This window comes from Pristiophorus japonicus, chromosome 8 (assembly GCF_044704955.1).
Source record: "Pristiophorus japonicus isolate sPriJap1 chromosome 8, sPriJap1.hap1, whole genome shotgun sequence".
In the NCBI taxonomy this organism is placed as follows: Eukaryota; Metazoa; Chordata; class Chondrichthyes; family Pristiophoridae; genus Pristiophorus; species Pristiophorus japonicus.
Window position 1 is genome coordinate 35,765,605 of NC_091984.1, and position 27,894 is coordinate 35,793,498.

The 27,894-nt window shown below is 43.8% G+C and overlaps 1 protein-coding gene across 3 annotated transcripts in view; it reads left to right on the forward strand.

The window, feature by feature from the left end:
- The window catches only part of LOC139268469 (putative ferric-chelate reductase 1), a 63,163-nt gene that overhangs the window by 5,598 nt on the left and 29,671 nt on the right, over positions 1-27,894 (forward strand). For 2 of the 3 annotated variants that reach the window (XM_070886673.1, XM_070886671.1), the window contains exons 2-8: positions 14,043-14,241; positions 15,744-15,898; positions 17,401-17,489; positions 21,722-22,100; positions 23,574-23,759; positions 24,778-24,879; positions 25,835-25,976. In XM_070886673.1, the coding sequence (XP_070742774.1) occupies positions 14,043-14,241; positions 15,744-15,898; positions 17,401-17,489; positions 21,722-22,100; positions 23,574-23,759; positions 24,778-24,879; positions 25,835-25,976 (1,252 nt within the window). Of the gene's footprint in view, positions 1-8,293; positions 8,397-14,042; positions 14,242-15,743; positions 15,899-17,400; positions 17,490-21,721; positions 22,101-23,573; positions 23,760-24,777; positions 24,880-25,834; positions 25,977-27,894 lie in introns of those variants that run through there. The other variant, XM_070886672.1, reaches the window with a different exon arrangement.

Here is a 27,894-nt window from a genome sequence, read left to right on the forward strand (position 1 = left end):
AAAAAGGCGAAGTGCGTCTTCCTAGCTCCAGAAGTAGAATTCCTGGGGATGAGGGTAGCAGCAGACTGAATCAGACCTCCTGCGTCCAAAACGGAAGTGATCCAAAGAGCACCCAGACCCCGTAACACGACGGAGCTGCGTTCGTTCCTGGGGCTCCTGAACTATTTTGGTAACTTTCTTCCCAAATTGAGCACGTTGTTAGAACTGCAACACGTGCTTCTACGCAAAGGTCGCGAATGGGTCTGGGGGGACAGCCAGGAAAGGGCTTTTGATAGAACACGCAATTTGGTATGCTCCAACAATCTGTTAAAGCTATATGACCCATGTAAGAAACTTGTTTTAATGTGCGATGCGTCGTCCTATGGGCTCGGGTGTGTGTTGCAGCATGTTAATGCCAAGGGTCAGTTACAGCCGATAGCTTATGCCTCCAGAAGTCTGTCCCAGGCAGAACGGGGCTACGGGATGGTAGAAAAGGAAGCGTTGCATGTGTATATGCTATTTAAAAAAAAAAAAATGCACTAGTACCTGTTTGGCAGGAAATTTGAGCTGGAGATAGATCACGTCCCCTTACGTCCCTTTTGGCCGACAACAAGGCCATAAATGCAAATGCATCGGCCCTCATACAGAGGTGGGCACTCACGTTAGCTGCCTATGACTATACAATTTGGAGTAGGCGTCTACTGCAACCAAAACCATTTTTCCCCATGAAAGGACTTGCGTAGTCCACATGGATGCGTGACCAAGGCTAAGGGGGCTTCCCTGGGCACAGACCGGGCACTGAAAACAGCGCCGATGCACTCAGCAGGCTCCCACTAGCCACCACCGATGGGGCAACCGAGCATGCTGCTAAGATGGTCATGGCTGTTGAAGCTTTCAAAAGCGAAGGCTCACCAGTGACAGCCTGTCAGATCAAAGTCTGGACAAACAGAGACCCGCTACTGTCATTAGTCAAGAAATGTGTCCTGAATGGGGACTGGGCAGCCACGTACAGGGCATGTGCTGAGCAATTCAAACCGGCGCAAGGATGAACTCTTGAGTCAGGCCGATTGCCGACTATAGGGAAACCCAGATGGGCAGAGAGGTGTTCATCAGAGAACTCCACAATGAGCACCTGGGCATTGTCATGATGAAGGCAATTATCAGGTCACACATTTGGTGGCCAGGGATAGATGCAGACCTGGAACTTTGTGTTCGCAGGTGCAACACGTGTGCCTAGCTGGGCAATGCGCCCAGGGAAGCCCCCTTAGCCTTGGTCACGCATCCATGTGGACTACGCAAGTCCTTTCATGGGGAAAAATGGTTTTGGTTGCAGTAGACGCCTACTCCAAATGGATCGAGTGTGACATTCTCAATTCAAGCACATCCTCTGCCACGGTAGAAAGTCTACGGGCAATGTTCGCCACCCATGGTCTACCGGACGTCTTTGTCAGCGACAATGGCCCGTGCTTTACAAGCATTGAATTCCAGGACTTCATGGCAGGAAATGGAATCAACCATGTCAGAACGGCACCGTTCAAGCCGGCCTCAAATGGCCAGGCGGAACGAGCAGTGCAGATAATCAAACAGGGGATGCTCAATCCAAGGGGGTTCCCTGCAAAACCGCTTATCACGCCTCCTGTTGGCCAATAGATCCTGACCACACTCGCTCACGGGTCCCACCTGCAGAGTTGCTAATGAAAAGGATGCTCAAAACCAGGTTATCCCTTATACACCCCACGATGAAAGAAATTGTTCAGAGCAGGCGCCAGTCACAATGTGACTACCATGACGGGAATGCGAGGGCGCGATGTATTGATGTCAATTACCCTGTTTTTGTCCTCAACTACGCTGCAGGGCATAAATGGCTCACAGGCACTGTGATTGCCAAAGAGGGGAATAAGATTCTGGTAGTTAAACTTACCAATGGACATATCTGCCGCAAACATGTGGATCAAACAAAAAGGAGGTTCAGCAACTCCATAGAAGAAGCAGAGGAAGAACACGATGTAGTGTTCACTCCTCCACAGATGACCGAACACCGGAACCAAGTGGAGGAGAGCCCAGTCACTGTCGGCAGTCCGGACAGGCCTGAGGCACCGCAAACAGCAGACACTTAGGCCAGCGCCCAACAACCGGAGCCCCAACTCAAGGGAGTGTAAACCATCAGAGAGACTTAACGTGTGATCCCAATAAGATTTTTGGGGGGGGGGGGGGCAGGGGAGGGGTGGGGAGATTATGTCATGTATTCAACTGTCATTGTAACCCATGTATAAACTGACCTAAGTTGTTCACCGTGACAACATTGACCACTAGGTGGTGAACTTGTGGGAGACACTCCTAACCTGGACTTTCAGGTATAAAAGGGGAAACTCCATCCACCTTCATCACTTCAGTGCTGGCAAGTAAAGTTACTGGTCACAGAGTGACCTTCTCTCAAGTATGGGCCTCGTGTGCATTTATAGTAAGGACCTATCAACTATCTTGTATTGATGTCCTCTAGTTTTGCTCTTCTCCACAGAGTGGATACAGAGGGAATGTTTCCACTTATCAAAACCTTTCATAATTTTAAAGACCTCCTATTAGGTCACCGCTCAGCCTTTTTTCCCAAGAGAAGAGTCCCAGCCTCCTCGTCCTTTCCTGATATGGACAGGTTGAACCTCCCTTATTGGGCACCCTCGGGACCTGGCCTATGCTGAATAAGGGATTTTGCCGGATAAGGGGAGGTAAGCGGCCCGAGGTCGGGAGGGGGTGGGGGGCAGGAGATCGGCGGGCCCCAGACAGGCCCAAAGGGTCGGTGCGGCCCCAATGTCGGGGTTGAGGTCGGCTGTGTTCTGCACCCCCCGGCTGCCGGAATCATGCCGGATGAGGGGTGGTGCCGGATATGGGAGGCTCAACCTGTATCATCCCTGTAAATTTTCTCTCCAACCTCTCCAGTGCCTCTATCCTTTTTTTATAATATTGCTGCCAGAACTGGACGCAGTACCTAAAGTGGGGTCTAACCAAGGTTTGATACAGGTTTAGCAAAACTTCCTTACTTTTCAATTTTATACCTCAAAATAAACCCACGTGCTTGGTTTGCTTGTTTTATGGCTTTGCTAACCTGTGTTGCAACTTTGTGATTTGTGTATTTATACTCCGAGATCCCTTTGTTCTGCTACTCCACCTAGACTAGAAGTAATAAGTGGTCTCCCTATTCTTCCTACCAAAATGTAATACCTCACATTTATCAGTGTTGAACTTCATTTGCCAACTATATGCCCATTTTGCAAGTTTATTAATGTTCTCCAGTAATTTGTTGCAGTCCTCCTCAGTATTAACTATTTCCCCCCCCCCCCACCCCCTCCGAATTTGGTGTCATCCACAAATTTAGAAATTGTGTTTTTGATTCCAAAGTCTAAATTGTGAACAACAGTGCTCCAGCACTGATCCTTGTGGAACACCACTACCCACCTTCTGCTACTGTGAATAGCTACCTTTTATCCCTACTCACTGCTTTCTGTCTTGAAGCCAGCTAGCTATCCATTCTGCTACTTGTCCCCTGACTCTACATTCTCCGACGTTGTTCCTCAGTCTATTATGGGGTACCTTAATCGAAGGCCTTTTGAAAATCGAGATAAATTACACCTTCTGAATTATCATTGTCTACTCTCTCTGTTACCTCTTCTTCAAAAATACAATGAGGTTGGTCTAGCAAGACATTCCCTTTTGAAATCCATTCTGACTATTCATTATTATATTTTTGGTTTCTAGATGTTCCATTTTCTCAATTAGTAGTGATTCCATTATATTTCTTACCACTGATGTTAAGCTGACTGGTCTATAATTCCCTGGACATGTTCTATCCCCTTTCTCAAATATAGGTATTACATTAGCTATCTGCCAGTCCTCTGGCACTACACCTTTTTCTGAAAAATTATTAAATTTGTAGTATGGGTGACTAGGGGCCTTATGTGGTTAAATAGTGAAAGATTATTTCCACTAGTGGCTGATTGGGGAATAAAGGGAGAGTAATGGCTATCACTGGAAGAACCATGTTGGCCTTTATTGCTAGTGTTGGAGTACAAGAGTAACAACATTCTTCACCTGAAGGTTGTGAATCTTTGAAATTCTCTCCCTCCCCCCCCCCCCCCAAAAGTACTGTGGATGCTCAGTCGTTGAGTATATTCAAGCCCAAGATGGATAGATTTTTGGACTCTAGAGGAATGAAGGGATATGGGAATATGGCAGGAAAGTGGAGATCAACCTGATCTTATTGAATGATAGAGCAGGCCCATATGGCCTACTCCTGCTCCTAATTCTTTTGTTATGTTCTTAACCAAGGGGGAAAAGGAGAAGGAATGTTCTTCAACTGAGAGCTATTAGACCACTGGATTCTTCACTACAGGTGGCTATTGAGGCAGAGACTAGAACATAATTTAAAAGGGAATGGGATAAGTATTTGAATAGGAGGAATATTAAAGGATCTGGGGAAAGAGAGAATGAGTAAGCAATGGGGGCCAAATGGCTGCCTCATGCTGTAATTTCTAATGTTCTGAGCACTCTCCTTTTATTAAGTCTGAGCCCAGGGAGTGGTGTGAAATGTTGAGGATAATGTGCCCTGTGAGGGATGCTCCAAACAGTGAGCCTGTTGCCTCTTGTGTGATCTCTCGCTTTGGTTCAGCTCAGACAGTCAGTTTTGATGTGTGAAATCCAAGTACAAATCAGCTCTGCCTGAGGCTCCCAGTTTAGAATTGTCTCACCTATTGCATACTACCAGCTGCACATAGATGATCAGTGAAGTAACGTATTATCGTTGGTTATGAAGGGCATCTATTAGTTTTCGGCGTAATTTTAGTGAGTCACCAGTGGAATCTGGACTATGGAGGCTGGGTCATTGAATATATTTAAGGTGGAGATAGACAGCTTTTTAAAAGATAAGGGCGTCTAGGGTTATGGGGAGAGGGCAGGGAAGTGGAGTTGAGGCCAAGATCAGATCAGCGTTGATCCTGGTGCATGGCGTAGCAGGCTCGAGGGGGCAGATGGCCTACTCCTATTTCTTATGTTCTTATGAATCAAATTTTCTTACATCTCTGGTGCATTTAATTCTGTTGTGGAACTGTAGATATTTACAGCACAGAAGATGATCATTCAGCCCATTGTGTCTGTCAAGAGCTCAAGCAAGAATTCCTAGAGCAAACTCCCAAATTAATCCCAGTGCAATGCTCTTTCCTGACCCCATTACCCCTCTCATCAACAACTTGTATTTATATACGGATAGCACCTTTACCATAGTAAAACAACACCCCAAGGCACTTCACGGGGGGGGGGGTTATAAAACATACAGGGTAAGAGAAAGAAAAGAAGGGAAGCTTGTGACCGATACCGAGAGCTCCATACTGCAGAAACTCTAGAGGAGTATAAGAAGTGCAGGTGTGCGATTGAAAAAAGAGATCAGGAAATCAAAGAGAGCGCACGAAAGAATGTTGGCAAGTAAAATCAACGAAACCCCAAGATGTTCTATAAATACATTAAGAACAAGAGGATAACTAGAGAGAGTGGGGCCTATTAGATACCACAAAGGAAATCTGTGTGTGGAGGCAGAAGATGTGGATATGATTCATCATGAATATTTTGCATCTGTTTTCACAAAACACAGGTGACGCAGACTTTGCAATGAGGGAGGAGGATTGTAAAATATTTAGACGAGGTAAACATAGTGGGATAGGAAGTATTAAGGAGCTTAACAGCTTTGAAAGTGGATAAATCCCCAGGCCCGGTTGAAATATAATCCCAGGGTGTTAAGAGAAGCAAAAGAGGAAATAGCAGAGGCTCAGACCATCATTTTTGGCTACAGGTGTGGTGCCAGAGGACTGGAGGACTGCTAATGTTGTACCTTTGTTTAAAAAGGGATAGATCGAGTAATTACAGACCAGTCAGCCTAACCTCAGTGGTGGGAAAATTATTGGAAAAAAATCTTGAGGGACAGAGTAAATCTTCATTTGGAAAGACATGGATTAATCAAGGACAGTCAGCATAGAGTTGTCAAGGAAAGGTCGTGTCTGACTAACTTGATTGAATTTTTCGAGGAGGTAACCAAGAGAAACGATGAAGGCAGTGCTTATGATGTAGTGTATATGGATTTTAGCAATTTGGGGAGGTCTAACAAAGCAAGGGAATACACATTAAATGGTGTGGCACTAAAGTGTAGAGGAACAAAGGGACCTTGCAGGACCACAGATCCCTGAAGGTAGCAGGCCAGGTAGATAAGGTGGTTACGAGGAAGCATATGGAATACTTGCCTTCATTGGTCGAGGCATGGAATACAAGAGCAAGGAGGTTATGCTTGAATTGTATAAAACATTTGGTTCGGCTGCAGCTGGAGTAGTGCGTGCAGCTCTGGTCGCCACCTTACAGGAAAGATGTGACTGGAAAGGTGCAGAGGAGATTTACAAGAATGTTGCCTGGTCTGCAGAATTTTGGCTATGAGCAAATATTGGAGATGCTGGGTCTGTTTTCTTTGGAACAGAGGGGGCTGAGGGGAGACCTGATTGAGGTGTATACAATTGAGAGGGGCCTGGATAGAGTGGATAGGACCTGTTTCCTTGGCAGTGGGGTCAACAACCAGGGGGCATAGATTTAAACTAATAGGAGAGGGGGGTGCGGTATAGAGGAGATATGAGGGGAGATTCCTTTACCCAGAGGGTGATGAAGGTCTGGAACTCATGCCTGAAAGGGTTGTAGAGGCAGAAAGCCACACCACATTCACAAAATACTTGGATGTGCCGTAACCTGCAGGGCTACAGACCAAGAGCTGGAAAGTGTGATCAGACTGGATAGCCTCTTGTTGGCCGGCACGGACATGATGGGTTGAAATGGCCTCCGTCCGTGCTGTAAATTTTTATGATTCTGTGATAGTCGAGCCTCATAAGGAGGTATTAGAACAGATGACCAAAAGCTTGGTCAGAGGTTCATTTTAAGGGTGTGTCTTAAAGGAGGGTAGAGTGGCAGAGCGGTTTATGGAGGGAATTTCAGAGCTTAGGGCCTTGGCAGCTGAAGGCACGGCTACTAAAGGTGGAGCGATTAAAATCGGGGATGCTCAAGCGGCCAATTCGAAGAGCGCAGATATCTTGGAGGGTTTTGGTGGAGCCCCACCAAAACGGTAAACAAATGAAACTTGCCAGTGCCCCGGGTGTTCTGCCAGAAGTTGTAAAAAAAAAGCTCCGTCTGGTAGTCGACTGTGGTAATGCAACCACTGCTGTTTATAGAATAAAAGGAAGTTTCAGTTTGAAGCCATCTTGAGTTTTGTGCTTTGGTGATGTCGTAAGAATATATCACTGAAATTATGGTGGGAGATCAGTAGAATCCCTGAGGAATTTCAGGACCATTGACGCCAAACAAAATGTAGGCAGTCTGGTTACCATCTGCACTGCTGGGAATGCTCTCAGACATGCTCTGTATTGTATATCTTCAGTGAACTGTTAACTGGGTAATTAAACTACTTTAGTGGCTGGACAGCCAGCACCTGGGCTTTAATATAATGTTACTTATATTTATTTAGCACCTTTCAAGTTGAAATATCTGGAAATACTTTACATAACACATTATTTCTGAAGCATACTGACTGACTTTTTTTTTTAATGTCAGTAAATGGAGCAACCATTAAGTCCCAGCAACACTCCAGAAACTGCTATTAAATGAATGACTAATCAATCTGTTATTAAGTGACATTGCAAGAAGGAATGTTGGCGAATATGCAGTTCACTTCAAAGCGTGCTGTAGTAGGGTGCTTAACATCCTACTGGAACAGGCAAGCCGATCTTGGCTTAAATCTCATCAAAAGGGTGGTACCTTAAACAGTGTTGTGCTCCCTCTCTGCTGCACTGGAGAGTCTGCCTAGACTATGCGCTCGAGCCCTTTTATACTGGGCAGCCTTCTTAATTTCTCCATCCTCTCCCAGTTGGCCTTCTAGGCTTTATAAAACATATAATCTCCAACTCATTCAAATTGCTGCCACTCGTAACTTATCCTGTACAAAGTTTCACACGCCTATTCCTCTTGGCCTGCTCAACCTCCACTGCCTTCCACACTGTTCCATGGTGCATAGCAGAGAGCTCTCCCAGTGTCCGAGCCATCATTCCCCCTACAACTGTCACCACCAAAACTAGATTAATTGATAATTCATCTAGTTGTCATTTGTGATATCTTGCAGTGTGTAATTTGGTTGCCACTTTGGCCTACTTAACAGTCACTACAATTCTGAAAGCCTTCCACTCCAAATGGGTCAAATATCTTTTTTTTTATAGTTTATTATATATTAATGATTTTAGATGAAGGAATTGAGTGTAATATCTCCAAGTTTGCAGATGACACTAAGCTGGGTGGCGATGTGAGCTGTGAGGACGACGCTAAGAGGCTGCAGGGTGATTTGGACAGGTTAGGTGAGTGGGCAAAAGCATGGCAGATCCAGTATAATGTAGATAAATGTGAAGTTATCCACTTTGGGGGCAAAAACAGGAAAGCAGAATATTATCTGAATAGAAACATAGAAAATAGGTGCAGGAGTAGGCCATTCGGCCCTTCATTCATGAGTTCATTGCTGAACATGCAACTTCAGTACCCCATTCCTGCTTTCTCGCCATACCCCTTGATCCCCCTAGTAGTAAGGATTACATCTAACTCCTTTTTGAATATATTTAGTGAATTGGCCTCAACAACTTTCTGTGGTAGAGAATTCCACAGGTTCACCACTCTCTGGGTGAAGAAGTTTCTCCTCATCTCGGTCCTAAATGGCTTACCCCTTATCCTTAGACTGTGACCCCTGGTTCTGGACTTCCCCAATATTGGGAACATTCTTCCTGCATCTAACCTGTCTAAACCCGTCAGAATTTTAAATGTTTCTATGAGATCCCCCCTCATTCTTCTGAACTCCAGTGAATACAAGCCCAGTTGATCCAGTCTTTCTTGATGTGTCAGTCCCGCCATCCCGGGAATCAGTCTGGTGAATCTTTGCTGCATTCAATCAATAGCAAGAATGTCCTTCCTCAAGTTAGGAGACCAAAACTGTACACAATACTCCAGGTGTGGCCTCACCAAGGCCCTGTACAACTGTAGTAACACCTCCCTGCCCCTGTACTCAAATCCCCTCACTATGAAGGCCAACATGCCATTTGCTTTCTTAAACGCCTGCTGTACCTGCATGCCAACCTTCAATGACTGATGTACCATGACACCCAGGTCTCGTTGCACCTCCCCTTTTCCTAATCTGTCACCATTCAGATAATAGTCTGTCTCTCTATTTTTACCACCAAAGTGGATAGCCTCACATTTATCCACATTATACTTCATCTGCCATGCATTTGCCCACTCACCTAACCTATCCAAGTCACTCTGCAGCCTCATAGCATCCTCCTCGCAGCTCACACTTAGTGTCGTCCGCAAATTTGGAGATACTACATTTAATCCCCTCGTCTAAATCATTAATGTAAAATGTAAACAGTTGGGGCCCCAGCAGAGAACCTTGCAGCAGCCCACTAGTCACTGCCTGCCATTCTGAAAAGTTCCCATTTAATCCTACTCTTTGCTTCCTGTCTGCCAACCAGTTCTCAATCCATGTCAGCACACTACCCCCCAATCCCATGTGCTTTAACTTTGCACATTAATCTCTTGTGTGGGACCTTGTCGAAAGCCTTCTGAAAGTCCAAATACACCACGTCGACTGGTTCTCCCTTGTCCACTGTACTGGAAACATCCTCAAAAAATTCCAGAAGATTTGTCAAGCATGATTTCCCTTTCACAAATCCATGCTGACTTGGACCTATCATGTCCCCTCTTTCCAAATGCGCTGCTATGACATCCTTAATTGATTCCATCATTTTACCCACTACCAATGTCAGGCTGACCAGTCTATAATTCCCTGTTTTCTCTCTCCCTCCTTTTTTAAAAAGTGGGGTTACATTGGCTACCCTCCACTCCATAGGAACTGATGCAGAGTCTATGGAATGTTGGAAAATGACTGTCAATGCATCTGCTATTTCCAAGGCCGCCTCCTTAAGTACTCTGGGATGCAGACCATCAGGCCCTGGAGATTTATTGGCCTTCAACCCCATCAATTTCTCCAACACAATTTCCCGACTAATAAGGATTTCCCTCAGTTCCTCCTCCTTACTAGACCCTCTGACCCCTTCTATATCCGGAAGGTTGTTTGTGTCCTCCTTAGTGAATACTGAACCAAAGTACTTGTTCAATTGGTCTGCCATTTCTTTGTTCCCCGTTATGACTTCCTCTGATTCTGACTGCAGGGGACCTACATTTGTCTTTACTAACCTTTTTCTCTTTACATATCTATAGAAGCTTTTGCAGTCCGTCTTAATGTTCCCTGCAAGCTTCCTCTCGTACTCTATTTTCCCTGCCCTAATCAAACCCTTTGTCCTCCTCTGCTGAGTTCTAAATTTCTCCCAGTCCCTGGGTTCGCTGCTATTTCTGACCAATTTGTATGCTACTTCCTTGGCTTTAATACTATTCCTGATTTCCCTTGATAGCCATGGTTGAGCCACCTTCCCTTTTTTATTTTTACGCCAGACCGGGATGTACAATTGTTGTAGTTCATCCATGCGGTCTCTAAATGTCTGTCATTGCCCATCCACAGTCAACCCCTTAAGTATCATTCGCCAATCTATCCTAGCCAGTTCATGCCTCATATCTTCAAAGTTACCCTTCTTTAAGTTCTGGACCATGGTCTCTGAATTAACCATTTCATTCTCCATCCTAATGTAGAATTCCACCATATTATGGTCACTCTTCCCCAAGGGGCTTTGCACAACGAGATTGTTAATTAATCCTCTCTCATTACACAACACCCAGTCTAAGATGGCCTCCTCCCCTAGTTGGTTCCTCAACATATTGGTCTAGAAAACCATCCCTTATGCACTCCAGGAAATCCCCCTCCACCATATTGCTTCCAGTTTGGTTAGTCCACTCTATATGCATATTAAAGTCACCCATGATAACTGCTGCACCTTTATTGCATGCACCCCTAATTTCCTGTTTGATGCCCTCCCCGACATCACTACTACTGTTTGGAGGTCTGTACACAACTCCCACTAACGTTTTTTGCCCTTTGGTGTTCTGCAGCTCTACCCATATAGATTCCACATCATCCAAGCTAATGTCCTTCCTAACGATTGCATTAATCTCCTCTTTAACCAGCAATGCTACCCCACCTCCTTTTCCTTTTATTCTATCCTTCCTGAATGTTGAATACCCTTGGATGTTGAGTTCCCAGCCCTGATCATCCTGGAGGCACGTCTCTAATCCCAATCACATCATATCTGTTAACATCTATTTGCACAGTTAATTCATCCTTCTTAATACGGATACTCCTTGCATTAAGACACAACGCCTTCAGGCTTGTTTTTTTAAACACCCTTTGTCCTTTTAGAATTATGATGTAGTGTGGCCCTTTTTGTTTCTTGCCTTTGTTTACTTGGCCTTCCACTATTGCTTTTTACCTTTCTATCTTCTGTTTCTGACTCCATATTACTTCACCCTGTCTCGCTGCATAGGTTCCCATCCCCCTGCCATATTAGTTTAAACACTCCTGAACTGCATTAGCAAATGTTACCCCCAGGACATCAGTTCCAGTCCTGCCCAAGTGCAGACCGTCCCTTTTTGTACAGAACTGGTTCCAATGTCCCAGGAATTTGAATCTCTCCCTCTTGCACCACTGTTCAAGCCACGTAGTTATTCTAACTATCCTGCTCCCTCTACTCTGATTAGCACGTGGCACTGGTAGCAATCCAGAGATTATTACCTTTTGAGGTCCTACTTTTTAATTTAACTCCTAGCTCCCTAAATTCAGCTTGTAGGACCTCTTCCCGCTTCTTACCTATATCATTGGTATCTACATCTACCACGACAACTGGCTATTCATCCTCCCTCCAGAATGCTCTGCAGCCGCTCCGAGACATCCTTGACCCTTGCACCAGGGAGGCAACATACCATCCTGGAGTCTCTGTTGCGGCCGCAGAAACTCCTATCTATTCCCCTTACAATAGAGTCCCCTATCACTATAGCTCTCCCACTCTTTCCCGCCCTTCTGTGCAGCAGAGCCACCCATGGTGCCATGAACCTGGCTGCTGGTGCCTTCCCCTGGTAAGTTATCTCCCCCAACAGTATCCAAAATGGTATATCTGTTTTGGAAGGAGATGACCGCAGGGGACTCCTGCACTACCTTCCTGCTCTTGCCTTGTCTCTTGGCCACCCATTCACTATCTGTCCTAACCCTTACCTGCGGTGTGACCAACTCACTAAATGTGCTATCCACAATATTCTCAGCATCGCGCATGCTCCAGAGTGGCTCCATCCGTAGCTCCAGTGCCATCATGCGGTCTGTCAGGAGCTCTCCTGCCATGACTTAACCCTTAAATTAATTTACTTGCTAAAATTTACTTAAACACCAAACAACTACTTAGTAGTTCGCTGCCAATTAAACCAATCTAAAAGTCAGTTTAAAAGAGTGTTATACTTACCAGTCGAACAGCCAACCACAAACCAGCTTGGCTGTGACGTCACCTCTCGATTTCGCACCACTCTATCTTTGTCTGCAGCTGGTTGGGCTGGTCTTTGGGCCTCCATCTCCTATTGTTGCACTCCTTATCAGCTGCTCTAGTGTCAGCACTGGTAGGAAAAACAAGACAAAACAGCACCTGCCACCCTCACTTGCCTGAACTCACCCACTTACCAAACTCCCGAATGCCACTCTATGCTGCTGCACTCCATGCTCTGCACGAGCTGCCTCTTTTTAAACTGTATCTAGGTCAGATGACTCACTACTGGTCAGTCGTTTACAGAACTGGTTTTAACTAGCTGCTAATTGCCTCCTACTGGAGAATTGCCTTGTTTTTCTCTGCCTAAACCTGAAAGATTCCCAACTATTTAACCTTTCCCCTTTAAATTAAACTGCTACTTAGAAGCTACTGGCAATTGCCACTAACCATTTACTCCAGCCTCCAAATGGTTTAAAGAGAATAACCCTTAAAACTCACCCACTTACCAAACTCGCAAATGCCACTCTATGCTGCTGCACTCCGTGTTTGCACGAGCTGCCTCTTTTTAAACAGATTACGAATGGTGACAGATTAGGAAAAGGGGAGGTGCAACGAGACCTGGGTGTCATGGTACATCAGTCATTGAAAGTTGGCATGCAGGTACAGCAGGCATTGAAGGCGGCAAATGGCATGTTGGCCTTCATGGCGAGAGGATTTGAGTATAACAGCAGGGAGGTCTTACTGCAGTTGTACAGGGCCTTAGTGAGGCCACACCTTGAATATTGTGTACAGTTTTGGTCTCCTAATCTGAGGAAGGACATTTTTGCTATTGAGGGAGTGCAGTGAAGGTTCACCAGATTGATTCCCGGGATGGCTGGACTGACATATGAGGAGAGACTGGATCGACTAGGCTTATATTCACTGGAATTTAGAAGAATGAGAGAGGTTAGATGCAGGAAGAATGTTCCCGATGTTGGGGGAAAAGTCCAGAACCAGGGGTCACCGTCTAAGGATAAGGGGTAAGCCATTTAGGACCGAGATGAGGAGAAACTTCTTCACACAGAATTGTGAACCTGTGGAATTTTCTACCACAGAAAGTTGTTGAGGCCAGTTCGTTAGATATATTCAAAAGGGAGTTAGATGTGGCCCTTATGGCTAAAGGGATCAGGGGGTGGAGAGAAGGCAGGAGTGGGGTACTGAAGTTGCATGATCAGCCATGATCATATTGAATGGTGGTGCAGGCTCGAAGGGCTGAATGGCGTAATCCTGCACCTATTTTCTATGTTTCTATTATTTTATTGGGCACCTGGAGGTGGGCTTTCTTCAATTGGCTGGATGATGGACTTCCATTGGTCAGATTGTCTTGTCTCAAGTACATTTTCTGTCGCATGGTCCCAGAATGGCAGAAGTCACTGAAACCTGATACACTCTGTATTTCAAAGCTGCATGGAGAATTCAAACTTCAAGGAACAAATAAGAGAAAATATAATCACTAACAAATGAAAGATGTGCCAGTTGATGGATGTTTTGTCTTTGCAGATGAGGGGATATACTTGTTTCGTGCTGGTCTTTATTACTGTCACCTTCCCGCTGTACGTTTTGGGATATTCTCATGGACGAGTTAGTTCTGTCTGTGCTAGCATGGTTCCCAGCCATGGGTCTACAGAACAAACATCAGCCGCACCATATCAAATCACTGCAAATAGCAGCACCTTTAACCCAGGGGATACAATCACAGGTACCATATTTAGTGAATCTATTAAAACTTCTACTGAATCTTGTTTTACAACCAAAGTCTTTCCACAGTGTCATGTATTTAACCATCTTGCAATGACATCGTCATGTAACTGTAACTCATGTACACTCTACCTGTACCCTTGAAATGCACACCCTGACCACGGGGTGAACTTGTGGGAGACACTCCTCACCTGGGTTTCCAGGTATAAAAGGGGAGGTCCCACCCAGGATGAGCACTCCTTGGTCCTGGGAATAAAGGTGAAGGTCACAGAGTGACCGTGTCTGATACATACATGCCTCGTGTGAGTTTGTAGTAAGGTGCAGGGACACTACACACAGCATGTCTGGTAATACAGATGCTGTACTGTAAATCACTTTTTATTTTATATAAAATGTACTTTTTCCTATTTTGGAGCACAATTAATCTGAATGCTTTTCTGTGACTGAACAGAATGACAATTCGTTGACAGTTATAAGGGGCGGTTTGCAAGATTCCAGATTCCATTCCAGATAAGGTGCCTCATTTGTTGGGAGCACTGATTGGAGGAGTCACTTTTGGCACTCCAGCTGTCGCCATCGATGTTGGCCCTTCAGCCAATAACTTGTCGTGTCGAGGTAGAAATATACAAAGGGACTGACCAAACAGCAGCAGCACGGCCCAGTGGAACCCTCCACTACTACAACTGTTTCAAAAAAGGGAAATAAGGAGATCTTAACCCAAAGTGACAAAGCTGCCTCAATTCAGGTTTTAGATGAATGAAAAAAACAGATTTGTGGTTCTGTTTCAACCCTACCTGTGATGCTCAGTATCTGTCAGTAAGTGCGGACTGCTGTCTCCTTGATTGAAATTGTACTTGTACAATGAAACCTGTAAATTATGGACACCTTGGGGACTAGCATTAGCTGTCTGCCTTTGCAGCTCCTTTCTTTTCAAAATGGTCAATTTATGTACTGTAAACAATTTCAGTAGCATGGAGAGTGCATCCATAGTGGCAAAGAAACTGCTCTGTCCCAAGCAAGTATTCGATCCCAGTTTCTCTGCCAGTGTGCATGCTGGGCAAAGAACTCTCCATTCCATGAAAGGTAACTCTTTTTTTTCACAAAGTCCACTGTCGCTCCGCACTGACCTCACCAGAATTTTGGGGGCAGAAAGTGAGCAAGCTGCAAGGGGAACCGCCAGTGATCCCAACTCTGTTAAAAGTTTATAGATACAGCAGCTTTGCAACAGGCCGTGTCCTGTGTTTTAAGTTGTAAAAGGGCTTGATGCATTGAAAGCTGTCCATAGTTTGTAATTTTGCAAGTGTGCGTGGTTTGAGTGCTGCTTGTGTATTTTAACATGCAAGTTATTTGGGTCTTTCACTAAGTGTCTATTGATACAAGTTCTGTTGATGCAGGTTTCACTGTACATGGCTATTCCAGGTGAAAACTAGTTACTATCCTAAATGTTCGAGGCATATTATTTAAAATAAAAACACTTTCTTAAATCTGCATATTTTGTTTAAGTGACGCTGAAAAGCAATTCAGGAGACAATTTCAAAGGATTTTTGCTGGAAGCTCGTGCCGCTGGATCCTCATCTGACCTGATGCCACTTGGCACCTTCAGTACCAGTTTAGCAGCTCAGACCCTCAATTGCAATGTTGGTGGGATTACCCACCAGGTAAGCTATTCAAAATGATTATTTCCTACTGGGATGGTAGCAACATTCTGGACGATGTTCTCCAATAGAAAATAAAATCCGATGTATTTCTAATGCAATACTGTGCACGGGAATGTGTATTGCCCAGATAAAGCGCAATTCCACACATTTGAGTTTAAGGCTATAAGTTACTGTCGGTGATAATAGCAGATATTGGTGTCGAAATTCGGTTGTGAACAGCACCCGTTACGTAGGCGGCAAAGGCCTACCATCGTCGTCAAGCGTCATCCACGTCCCGGCTGAAATTGAGTAGGCTCTTTGGCGGAGGTGCCAAGAGGCAACACTGTGCCGGCTAACGCCACCCATATGGTGACATCATCCAGCGTACAACGCCTCTGACACCTCTGTCGCGATATTTGCTTTGTACGGCTGCCATACCTGCAGGAGGCTGTACAGCCTGAAAAATGTGGTGGTTAAAGAGTGGTTCTCGGGTGGAATCGGACAGAAAGGAAGGGAAGTTTTTCTCTCTATTTATTTCTGCATGTTTTCATTAGAAGAGTGGGGAAGTGTATGTGTGGATTGGAGAAGTTTTAGGTGTTTTTTTTCTTCTTTTTTTTTTCCTAGCATGGTGGCAGCCTCATGTTGCAAAACTGAGTAGGCCCCCTGGGCTCCCGCCCGAGGATGAGTGCGCTGCTCTCACCTTTGGGTGTAAAAACGGGATGTAGCAGTTTGAGCCTGCACCTAACGCCTGATGGCAAAATCAGCACTCTGGCGGTGACATCGCCTCAAAAATGGCAGTACTGAATTTCAACCCCATTATGTTTCATAAGTTCATGTGATGTACCTTTTTTAATTTAATGCCTCTGTTAAAATAGTGAAGAGGGGAATGTTAAACGAAGGTTTAATGCATTCATCTGCTTTTATTGCAATCTATAATTTCTGGGCTAAAAGCTCTTTGGTGGTACAGCGTTGCAGCACTTTGGTACCCATGTACTGTTGCTGCTCAGCTGGTTAGGACATGGGCTCTTTGTACTTCGTACAATTTTCCCACTCCAGCAGTTTCTGATCTTGACCCATCACAAGGAAATGCTGAATAACAATCGGACGCTCCTCCCCAACATGAGGAAGAGGGAATCCAAAGCCAAGTCCTCCGACTATGCTCTTGTCCCTTCAATGGCTTGCACAAGAAGAGGCCTGAGCTGACCACCGTCTCAATCAGAAAATGGGCCCATCGTGTTTATAGGATGGTCTGCTGTTTTAGCGTCTACGTTAGAATAATGAACAGAGGAATTTAATACAAATTAAATAGCGTGCGTGTGTTCACTACAACATTTCAATTTGGTAAAATTACTGGAATGGATTCTTGTAATTTTTATTGAGATTAATTTAAAAAAATGTAAATCTTGAATGCTGTAGTAATGGTTAATCACCTAAAGGCATATGTGACAACTGAAGATCTTGGGTTATATTTTTTATCTTTTGGGTTGGCATTAATGGGTTTATGTATAATCCTTTCTCCACAGAACTCTGCTGTAAGTCATACTTCAGGAAGTGTAAAAACACAGATCGTTGTTACTTGGATTGCACCGGATACAGGCAACATTGAATTCAGGTATTTTTGTTCTTTATATGCATTATCATTTTCTTTTGTATTTCCTATCCTCTACTCCACGCCAACCCGCCCCCCGCCCCCCCCCCCCGGGCACTGAAACAGAGTTGGCGGAGAGGCATTCTCAGCTTCTGACAGTCATTCATGAACTGGTGGTGAACATGACCCACCCTGAATTTTTCATGGTTTTTCTGTGAATTAATGTCCTGCTGGTCTCTATCTCCAGATGACAGATTCATATGAGGATTTGAGGAAAGGAGCCTGGATCACAACCCAACCACATCGATTTAACATTCAGCCAGCATGTTTTTGTACCAGGGTTGCCAACTCTGGTCTGATGTATTCCTGGAGATTTGATCATGTGACACTTGATCACATTGGCAGTCCATCAAGTTACACTGTTCATATATGCTTAATCACATGACATTTGATCACATCGTATGCCCACTATTTGTAAATGTTATTGCAGTTACCTTAGTTGAGTGTCTCCATATTACCAAGCCCCGAATAAAATATTTGACTTTTTGTCCACTGAAATGAATAACATAATTTATAAATCAAAGAAAAAACACAAATATGAGGATAAGTAATGTTTTTAAATAAAACTACTTCTGTGATGTTTCTAAAGTATCGACTGTAATGCGATACACCAAGTGAACACCACCGATTCGACAAAACTATCATTGACATAAGTAACTACTAACTAAAGCTTTTGTACAATTTTATGACTTTTCAACACAGCAAGTTATAAAAATAATAAATAGATCCAGCCCTAATTCAATACACTGATTCACATAATAAAATACATTATATAACTGCACTGGGGAAAAAGTCACTGGTGGGTGTAGTTTATAGGCCCCCAAATAATAACTTCACGGTGGGACGGACAAAAATCAAGGAAATAATGGAGGCATGTGAAAAAGGAACGGCAGTAATCATGGGGGATTTTAACCAACATATTGATTGGTCAACTCAAATCGCACGGGGTAGCCTGGAGGAGGAATTCATAGAATGCATACGGGATTGTTTCTTAGAACAGTGTGTTACAGAACCTACAAGGGAGCAAGCTATCTTAGATCTGATCCTAAGTAATGAGACAGGAATAATAAACGATCTCCTAGTAAAAGATCCTCTCGGAATGAGTGATCGCAGTGTGGTTGAATTTGTAATACAGATTGAGGGTGAGGAAGTAGTGTCTCAAACAAGCATACTATGCTTAAACAAAGGGGACTACAGTGGGATGAGGGCAGAGTTGGCTAAAGTAGACTGGAAACACAGACTAAACGGTGGCACAATTGAGGAAAAGTGGAGGACTTTTAAGGAGCTCTTTCATAGTGCTCAACAAAAATATATTCCAATGAAAAAGAAGGGCGGTAAGAGAAGGGATAACCAACTGTGGATAACCAGGGAAATTAAGGAGAGTATCAAATTAAAAACCAATGCGTATAAGGTGGCCAAGGTTAGTGGGAAAATAGAAGATTGGGAAAATTTTAAACGACAGCAAAGAATGACTAAGAAAGCAATAAAGAAAGGAAAGATAGATTACGAAGGTACACTTGCGCAAAACATAAAAACGGATAGTAAAAGCTTTTACAGATATATAAAACGGAAAGGAGTAACTAAAGTAAATGTTGGTCCCTTAGATGTGAAGGGGGATTTAATAATGGGAAATGTGGAAATGGCTGAGACCTTAAACAATTATTTTGCTTCGGTCTTCACAGTGGAAGACACAGAAACCATGCCAGAAATTGCTGGTCACAGGAATGTGGGAAGGGAGGACCTTGAGACAATCACTATCACTAGGGGGGTAGTGCTGGACAGGCTAATGGGACTCAAGGGAGACAAGTCCCCTGGTCCTGATGAAATGCATCCCAGGGTATTAAAAGAGATGGCGGAAGTTATAGCAGATGCATTCGTTATAATCTACCAAAATTCTCTGGACTCTGGGGAGGTCCCAGCGGATTGGAAAGCAGCTAATGTAACGCCTCTGTTTAAAAAAAAAAAAAGGGGGCAGACAAAAGGCAGGTAACTAAAGGCCGGTTAGTTTAACATCTGTAGTGGGGAAAATGCTTGAAACTATCATTAAGGAAGAAATAGCGGGACATCTAGATAGGAATAGTACAATCAAGCAGACGCAGCATGGATTCATGAAGGGGAAATCATGTTTAACTAATTTACTGGAATTCTTTGAGGATATAATGAGCATGGTGGATAGAGGTGTACCGATGAATGTGGTGTATTTAGATTTTCAATAGACATTCGATAAGGTGCCACACAAAAGGTTACTGCAGAAGATAAAGGTACGCGGGGTCAGTGGAAATGTATTAGCATGGATAGAAAATTGGCTGGCTAACAGAAAGCAGAGAGTCGGGATAAATGGGTCCTTTTTCGGGTTGGAAATTGGTGGTTAGTGGTGTGCCACAGGGATCGGTGCCGGGACCACAACTGTTTACAATATACATAGATGACCTGGAAGAGGGGACAGTATAGTGCAACAAAATTTGCAGATGACACAAAGATTAGTGGGAAAGCGGGTTGTGTAGAGGACACAGAGGCTGCAGAGATTTAGATAGGTTAAGCGAATGGGCTAAGGTTTGGCAGATGGAATACAATGTCGGAAAGTGTGAGGTCATCCACCTTGGGGGGGAAAAAAAACAGTAAAAGGGAATATTATTTGAATGGGGAGAAATTACAACATGCTGCGGTGCAGAGGGACCTGGGGGTCCTTGTGCATGAATCCCAAAAAGTTAGTTTGCAGGTGCAGCAGGTAATCAGGAAGGCGAATGAAATGTTGGCCTTCATTGTGAGAGGGATGGAGTACAAAAGCAGGGAGGTCCTTCTGCAATTTAGTACTGCATGCAGTTTTGGTCTCCTTACTTAAGGAAGGATATACTGGCTTTGGAGGGGGTACAGAGACGATTCACTAGGTTGATTCTGGAGATGAGGGGGTTACCTTATGATAGATTGAGTAGACTGGGTCTTTACTCGTTGTAGTTCAGAAGGATGAGGCGTGATCTTATAGAAACATTTAAAATAATGAAAGGGATAGACAAGATAGAGGCAGAGAGGTTGTTTCCACTGGTCGGGGAGACTAGAACTAGGGGGCACAGCCTCAAAATATGGGGGAGCCAATTTAAAACCGAGTTCAGAAGGAATTTCTTCTCCCAGAGGGTTGTGAATCTGTGGAATTCTCTGCCCAAGGAAGCAGTTGAGGCTAGCTCATTGAATGTATTCAAGTCACAGATAGATAGATTTTTAACTAATAAGGGAATTAAGGGTTATGGGGAGCGGGCGAGTAAGTGGAGCTGGGTCCACAGCCAGATCAGTCATGATCTTGTTGAATGGCGGAGCAGGCTTGAGGGGCTAGATGGCCTACTCCTGTTCTTAATTCTTATGTTCTTATCAGAAGCAATCATGAACTTTTCCCTCCCTCCCCCAGTTTGTGTTGCTCTGTCTCTTCCCCCATTTGTGTTTCTTTCTCCCTCCCCAGTTTATGCACTTCTTTCTCTCCCCCACTGTTTGTGTGTGTGTGTGTCTCGCTCTCTGTTCATCTCTATCTCTATCTCTATCTATCTCTCTATATCTCTATCTCTCTTCCTCCCTCCTCAGGCCTAGATGCAGTATCCTCACAAGCAGTAATGAAGCGGTGTGTTTCCAAATAGCCGGGGGGTGGGTGGGTGGGTGTGGTCCAGCAGGGTTACGATTGAGGTTTGCTTGCAAGTCATGGCAGCCAGGGTATTGCGCAATGTTCCCTCTACTTTTGTTTTGCCCTGCATGGACCAGTCAAAATACTGTGCACGCATGTGCGGTTTTTGTATTGAAAAGCCAGCTTCTGGGGAACGTTGGTACTGTGTTTGCACAAACCGCACGTACAGGAACTGTTTCTCCCCAGTCGCCAGCAGTAGTACTCGGGAAACCCATCGCCCATTCTGATATACTCCTGCTCAAAGCTGGAGGATTGGGAACCCTACTGTACACCGTCTGAAGGCTGATCTGTCCAGCAGTATAGTGTACTAGGCTGGGTAATCCAGGCTCTGAAATTAAAAACAGCAACTCCACGGGAGCCCAGCCACAGACATTTTTTTTTTTTAAAAACCATAATTGCGGCTGATATTTTTAAAAAGCCAACTCCAATGATAAAACCGTTTATGAAATCTAATTCTGGAATATTCCTTTTAAATTGACAGCTAAAGTTATATCACAATGTAATTACACATAGCATCTTTCTTTTTTAGAGCTACTGTTGTGAAGACACAGCCAATATTTTGGACTCTGGTCAAATCTGAGACCATCCAAAGATCTGTCACCAATGTGACTTCTACCACCGCTCGAAATCCGAGTGTCACCAATGTGTCTTCTACCACCGCTCGAAATCCGAGTGTCACCAATGTGTCTTCTACCACCGCTCGAAATCCGAGTGTCACCAATGTGTCTTCTACCACCGCTCGAAATCCGAGTGTCACCAATGTGTCTTCTATCACCGCTCGAAATCCGAGTGTCACCAATGTGTCTTCTACCACCGCTCGAAATCCGAGTGTCACCAATGTGTCTTCAGCCACCACTCGAGATCCGAGGACCAGCTTAACCGCAAACACCGATTCAAATGTGGATTCAGTAGGTCGAGATCATTTCATATACTTGAACTGTAGTTTATTGTTCTCCGTGATCATTCCTGAAATGGCTTAACAATTCTAATAAACATGCAGCAATGAGTGAACAAGATGATTTGAAATATAAGACCTGATTCATAAAAGGAAGCCATTTGGCTCATGTCTACTGGTGTTGGCTCTTGACTCTAATACTATTTCCCTGCCCTTTCCACATATGCTTTCACATACTTGCTTTCAAATCCAAATCCCTTCTAAATGATAGCCTCTGTCTCAATAGCCATATATGCTAATAATGCTTTGTGAATAAAATGCAAACTTCTCCTTTTTGTTCTGATGATAATCCTGAGTATGCAATGACCTGTTCCTCTTGCCGGTTACTGATTTTGCAAACCAATGGGAAAAATCTATCAATTTGTATCCTCTCAGAACCTTCAATGATTTTGAAAATCTGTATTAGATCCCCTCCCCCACCCACCTTTGTTCTGGTTGGCAGGGGACAGGGTCATTTTTTAGTAACTCTAACCTTTTCATTCAAATCCTCAAATCTTCACTATTTGCTTTTCATAGATCTTGTACCATTCCTATAAGAGGGTATCTAAAATTGCACATGATACTCCAAACATGATCTGAACAAAGTATTGCACCAATGCAACATCATTTCTTTCCCTCTGTATTCACTGGCCCTATATTATTAACACCGCTGTAAGGGCCAATGAGTTAAAGGTGGGCAGAACTCACAGCAAACAGTCTATTTAAATAGCGCACTACAGCAGTCTACAGAGTCTATTTAAAAAGAGTCTCCATGAACTACAGCAAATAGAACTAATGACCGAAACTACAGCAACTTCTGATAAAATTGGTGATTTCTCCAGAAAAATGCAGTTAGTGAAGGATAGTTGCATACAGATTTATCTGCAGAAAATCAATCCCACTTGCTTACACAGGCATGATTGATGGGGGAGTTACCCAATCATCTCCATTCTAGCCGGGAATAATGGTGTCACTATCTTCAGCCTATAAACACACAATCTCATTTGCCTTCTTATAGTCTCTTCTACATGAATTCCAACATTTTTAAAGTTTTGAGTTTCTATAGGCCTAAATTTCTCTGTTCTTCCACTCCTATTTTACGAATATTGTCATTTAGAAAATGTCCTACTTCAGATTTCTCTACATTGGAACTGCATCTGCTACCTATCTTCCTACTCTGTGCACCCGTCTTTGTCTTGCAATCTTCCTCAGAATTACCATGCACTCTAATTTTGATATCATAAGCTTCAGTATTCCCTCTCTTGTGTCCATGACATACAGAAATAAGAGGTTACAGAATCGATCCCTGGGGCGCACATGTATATGAATAAACATCCAAATGCTGCTTAACAGCGAACAACTATTTTAAAACCAGGGAACAGCGATTGAAGTACGAAGCTCATTGTAAGCACCATGTCATTTACTACTACCTTCTGTTTAAACCTAGTTCTCTAGTGATGGATGTGGGACCACAAAGTTTTGCTTCAGTAACCCTGGACGATGCAATCCCGTCACGGATCCAGACTGTTACTTTATGTCATCCGTCCCAGTGAGTAACCAAGGTCTGCGATTTGAAATGAGTGGAAAGGCGAATGGCTACATCTCTCTTGGCTTTTCAGATGACCAGATGATGGTAAGGCATCTTGGAAGAAGTTATAATGTATAAGGTGCAAGTTTAGGAAGCAGCCGATGTTGGTCAAAATGAATGATATTGCTGGTTGTTAGAGCTGGATCTCATTGCAATGGTTAGTTGGTACTGAAGTACCTGGCATGGATGGCTCCAAATGGCAAAGATGCTGATCTGTGTGACTTGCAACAAAGACACCTGCTTATAGCACCATGCCTGATGGTCAGCTGAGTGGCCTTTCATTAAAAGTCAAGCGGCAGAATAGCAGGTCTTCCTGTAGAGGCAAAATACCAGTGAAAGCACAAGTAATCTCCAATAAAGTTGGATATTTTTTTCTTTCCTTTTCAGCTTAGATTGGGGAAGTGAGGGGAACAAAGTTTCTTAACATTGAAAGTATTCTGCAACTTAATCTTATAATCCAGAAAATATTACACTGGTTTCAGAAAGAATGAACTATTCACTTAATTCAGGATTGCTTGGCTGTTATAAACTGTGTTTTAAATTCCCAATCATACAAACACATTTAACAGCAAGAGAATATGTTTGATTAATTCATTCATGGGATGTGGGCCATCGCTAATTTCCCTCGAAGGTAATGGTGAGCCGTCGCCTTGAACCACTGTAGTCCGTGAGGTGAGGGTACTCCCACTGTGCTGTTGGGGAGGAAGTTTCAGCATTTTGACCCAGTAACGATGAAGAAACAGCGTTCTAGTTCCAAGTCGGGATGGTTTGTGACTTGGAGGGGAACTTGCAGGTGGTGGTGCCCTTTGTGCCTGCTGCCCTTGTCCTTCAAGTTTGAGAGGTGCTATTGAAGAAGCCTTGGCGAGTTGCTGCAGTACATCTTGTAGATGGTGCACACTGCAGCCACGGTGCGCTGTTTGCGGAGGGAGTGAATGTTTAAGGTAATGGATGGGGTGCCAATTAAGTTTGAATTAATTAAGTTGCCATACCTGAAACATTTCACATAGGTTTCTTTTATGTGTGAGCTATCTTGTTGGTGACGATGGTTCCATTTTATATCCAGGGCAATGATGATATCTACATTTGTGGTACAGACATCTCTGGAGAAATAAAAGTTCAACGTGCCTATTCCACAGGAAGATCGCCTCCCCGCATTGAGCAGCTGGTAACAATCTTCAACTTGTACACAAATAGACTGTATGAAAAGCATTAACATGCTCTATATAAAAAAAAAGGTTCAGCTGTTGTGCTTTTGCCTCCAGGTTAAAATTCTGTGGGTTCAAGCCCCATAGCAGAAATTGGGCTCATATTCTAAAAGTGCACTCACTGAAATCTACATTAATGTATAGCATGCTGTGCAAATGCTAATAGACAGCCCATAAATTCATTCTGTTCAGTCCATAAGCGTGGCCCCGAGCTTCTGGCCGCCTGTCACTTCAATTCTCCGCTCAACTCCCACTCTGACCTCTCGGTCCTCGCCCTCTTGCACTGTTCCAATTCAGCTCGAGGAACAGCACTTCATCTTTTGATTCGGCACTTTACAGCCTTTTGGACTCAGCATCGAGTTTAACAATTTCAGACCATAACCTTTGCCCCTATTTTTTCACATGGCAGTTGGTGATGATTCTGTCATTCCCATTTACATCTTTTTTGTTTCTTTACTTGTCTCATGACCATCTCCTTTTGCTTTGTACTATCATACATTTTGTCACTTAATCACTCCTGCCTTATCCTATCAGTGACCTTCCATTTTGTTCTTTCCTCCCCTCCTCTCTTTTCCTGCCCCTACACTTGCTTAAAAATCTGTTGCATCGCTAAATCTTTCCAGTTCTGACGAAGGGTCATCGACCTGAAACATTAACTCTGTTTCTCTCTCTCTCTCCACAGATGCTGCCTGACTGGAGTATTTCCAGCATTTTCTGTTTGTATTCCATAAATTAATTGTGTGCTTTTCTATTCAGTGTCCTCTATTGCAGCCTGTAGTCATTTTATTATTTCATTGTTGTAGCAGGTTCTATAGGCTTTTTGATTCTGTCTTCAAAAGCCTCCCTGAAACATGATGTAAAAGATATAATGTTTGTTCCATATCATATAAGATACCAATGCTTATTCATACGCAGGGTGAAGTAGACGTTATGACTGTTGCTAATAGAAATGGAGTCATTCAGTGTTCATTTGTCACAAGAAACAACATTTCGACAGCACAAAGAGCTGCCAACAACATGCACTACTTATTCATTGCGTATGGGGCTGCTAGCGGTGGTAAGTACTGAAGTCCGATCAGAACAAACTATTCTCTTTGTGTCTTTTGAGCTCAATCCAGCACCCAATTACATTATGTTCTGTGTAAGGATGAGATAAGAAATGGATTTAATGTGTAAACCGCTCCATCACATATCCCTTACCATAACATAAGAAATAGGAGTAGGCCATTCAGCCCCTTGAGCCTGCTCCACCATTCAGTAAGATCATGGCTGATCTTGTATCTCCACTCCATTTTCCTGCACTATCCCCATGCTACTGTTAATAGACAGCCCAAAAGTTCAGTCCGTGAGCGTGACGCTGAGCTTCCGGTTGCCTGTCACTTTAATTCTCCGCTCCACTCCCACTCTGACCTCTTGGACCTCGGCCTATTGCACTGTTCCAATTCAGCTCGAGGAATAGCACCTCATCTTTCGATTAGGCACTTTCCAGCCTTCTGGACTTGACATCGGGTTCAACAATTTCAGACCTTGCCGCTGCTCCTATTTTTCCACATGGCAGCTGTTGAACATTCTGCCATTCCCATTTACACATCTTCTGAACTCATCTTTTGTTTCTTTCCTTATATCATTACCATCTCATTTTGCTTTGTACTATCATACGCCTCCTCAGCTTCTTGTCATGCACAGCTTTAGTTATAAAGTAGTTTTGAGCTTTTCCTCCGTGGTAGAATGAAGCTATAAATGTTTCAGCTAATACTCTACCTACTATATACATTTGTTGCAGTGTAAGTGAATCAATTTTAAATACTTTAAACAAATATTATTTGTCCATTGGAATTTGATAATATACATGGTTCTAGTGTATAGTGGAGAGTTGACTGGTCTCTGCTTTTGTGATTTTTTGTTTTTGCTGAAGGATGCTCAGCTTGCTGAGGAGGCTAGAGCATGATGAGCACAGTGTGGGCTAGTGAAATAATATTTTCATCCAATATCTTTATAAACCGTGTTGTAAATTATCATGGGTACAAGATGAAAATAAAATTGGCAGACATTTCTCAGCCATTAACTATGCAAATGTGTGCATATATAACATATAACCTGCATAACGTGACTCGTGTGGTGACACTCTCTCCTCTGAGTCAGAAGATTGTGGGTTCAAGTCCCACTGTAGAGACTTGAGCACAGCCTAGGCTGACACTCCAGTGCAGTGCTGAGGGAGTGCTGCAATGTCAGAGGTGCCGTCTTTCAGACAGGGCGTTAAACCGAGGCCCCGTCTGCTCGATCGGGTGAATGTAAAAGATCCCATGGCACTATTTAGAAGAACAACAGGTGAGTTATCCCAGTGTGCTGGGCCAATATTTATCCCGCAAACAACATCACAAAAACATTATCTGGTCGTTATCACATTTCTGGTTGTGGGAGTTTGATGTGCGCAAATTAGCTGCCACATTTCCTACATTACAACAGTGAATACACTCCGAAAGTACCTCATTGGCTGTAAAGCATTTGATAGTTTAACCTCCCTGTGTTAGGAACACAAACAGTGACCTCAGTCTTTTAATAAGACACTCCAGAGTGAGGAACAGGCCTTAGGGGCCGGCTTAAAAACAGTGCTCCCAAGGGATACTGGGATCCCTTGTGACTTCAGGGGATGAGCTCCCTGGTGGTGGAACATGGGAGTGCATGCTTTACAGATACACAACACATTTGGCATGTCCTGAGGATGTGAAAGGCGCTATATAAATGCAAGTCTTTCCGTTTCCCGTTCGCCCCTTTGTTCCCCTTTCCCCCCCCCCCCCTTTCTTTAAACACAAATCTCCGAAGGTGTTCCACAGTTGGAGATGCATGCCCAACAGCAGTAATGGAGATGTAAAAGGTTCGGTGTGAAGGACATTTTCACACTTGAAAATGTAAATTTTGAAGAGTCTTTAAAGGTAGGGCCCCAAGAGTGGGGCTGCACAGAAAGCAAAGGTGAA